The following is a 1,280-nucleotide window of genomic DNA, read 5'->3' on the forward strand; positions in this document are numbered from 1 at the left end:
CAATATAAACAAGCTATACACAAATATAAATACTTATTTTTACTTATTTTGGGTTTTTGTAATAGTTATAGGGTAATATTACATCAGCAATTTTTTTATTACCCTTTAAATTGTTTCCTGGAGATTATCCAAGGTGCTTCATGACCCATAATTGGGTCCCAAGCCCAACTTTGGGAACCAAAGTGCAGTGGTTCCCAAACTTTTCAGCTTTTGACCCACAAAATAACAGTAGCAGAGACCTGTGCCCTCAGATATTTTTGTATGATAAACATTTGTATCAGGTCAACTAAACATGGGCATAGTAACAATATAATAATACTACATTTATCCATTTTAAATACACCAACCTCACTCCTTTGTAACAACTAAGGTGTAATTAATTCAGAAAATCTTTTCAGGACCCCACCTTGATGTTTCAGGACCCCACTTTGGGTCCCGACCCCAACTTTGGGAAACATTGCCTTACAGGGTGGAGCATATTCAGAGGTGATGTTTAGAAAAACGACCTGTAATTATTACTTTATTTACCATTGAGCTTGACCATGTGCATCTCTTATTGTTAAACATGAAGTGTTGTAACAAGATATTTGAAACAGAAACACTTAATAATTAAAATGTTGTTTTTTCTCGTTTTGACTTTTCATCTCTTTATTATGACTTTGAAACTCAAGAGTTTGTATTTCATAATTTTAAGTGAAACTCATAAATATGATCTTTTATTATGACTGAAATTCCTTCTATTAGAGAAATTCATTATTTTCAGCAGCTCTTCTGGTGGAAGCTGTCCCTTCTTCATCTCGCCGGTCCTCCTTAAAAAACAAACATGGCGTCTTTTCCGTGTTGGGGGAGGATAAAAGTCATGTCGGTCCCGCCCCGGGTGCCACGGAGGGAAGTTTACTGTCAAAGTACACGGACATCATGGACTGTTGATCAAGACCGGGTCCAAGGGTCCAACCTGGGTCCACTTCACGTGTTCCGCTCCGGACCACAGCAGCATTCTGCAGCAGGACCTGAAGCTGAGACTTAGAAGAAGTTCGGCCGAAGCTGTGCAGTCATGTCCGGGTCCAGCAGACTGATGAGTCCGTTTCAAACACCGCGTTGTTTGTCTGCTGCAGCTCCGGCGGGAAAAGCCAAACTGACTCACCCCGGAAAAGCCATTCTGGCAGGTAAGTGGTTGTAACTGGGTGACAGTGGGTTTGTGGCTCCCGAGACACACACACACACACACACACACACACACACACACACACACACACACACACACACACACACACACACAC

At 41.4% G+C, this 1,280-nt stretch overlaps 1 protein-coding gene across 1 annotated transcript in view; it reads left to right on the forward strand.

The window, feature by feature from the left end:
• Window positions 1-590: 590 nt before the first annotated feature.
• Window positions 591-1,280, forward strand: part of slc25a1b (slc25a1 solute carrier family 25 member 1b) — a 26,848-nt gene continuing 26,158 nt past the window's right edge. Inside the window, exon 1 of the mRNA XM_014022508.1 lies at window positions 591-1,166. Within this exon, the coding sequence (XP_013877962.1) occupies window positions 1,055-1,166 (112 nt within the window). The 5' untranslated portion in view covers window positions 591-1,054. The remainder of the gene's footprint in view (window positions 1,167-1,280) is intronic.

This window comes from Austrofundulus limnaeus, unplaced genomic scaffold, assembly GCF_001266775.1.
Source record: "Austrofundulus limnaeus strain Quisiro unplaced genomic scaffold, Austrofundulus_limnaeus-1.0 Scaffold332, whole genome shotgun sequence".
Lineage (NCBI taxonomy): Eukaryota > Metazoa > Chordata > Actinopteri > Cyprinodontiformes > Rivulidae > Austrofundulus > Austrofundulus limnaeus.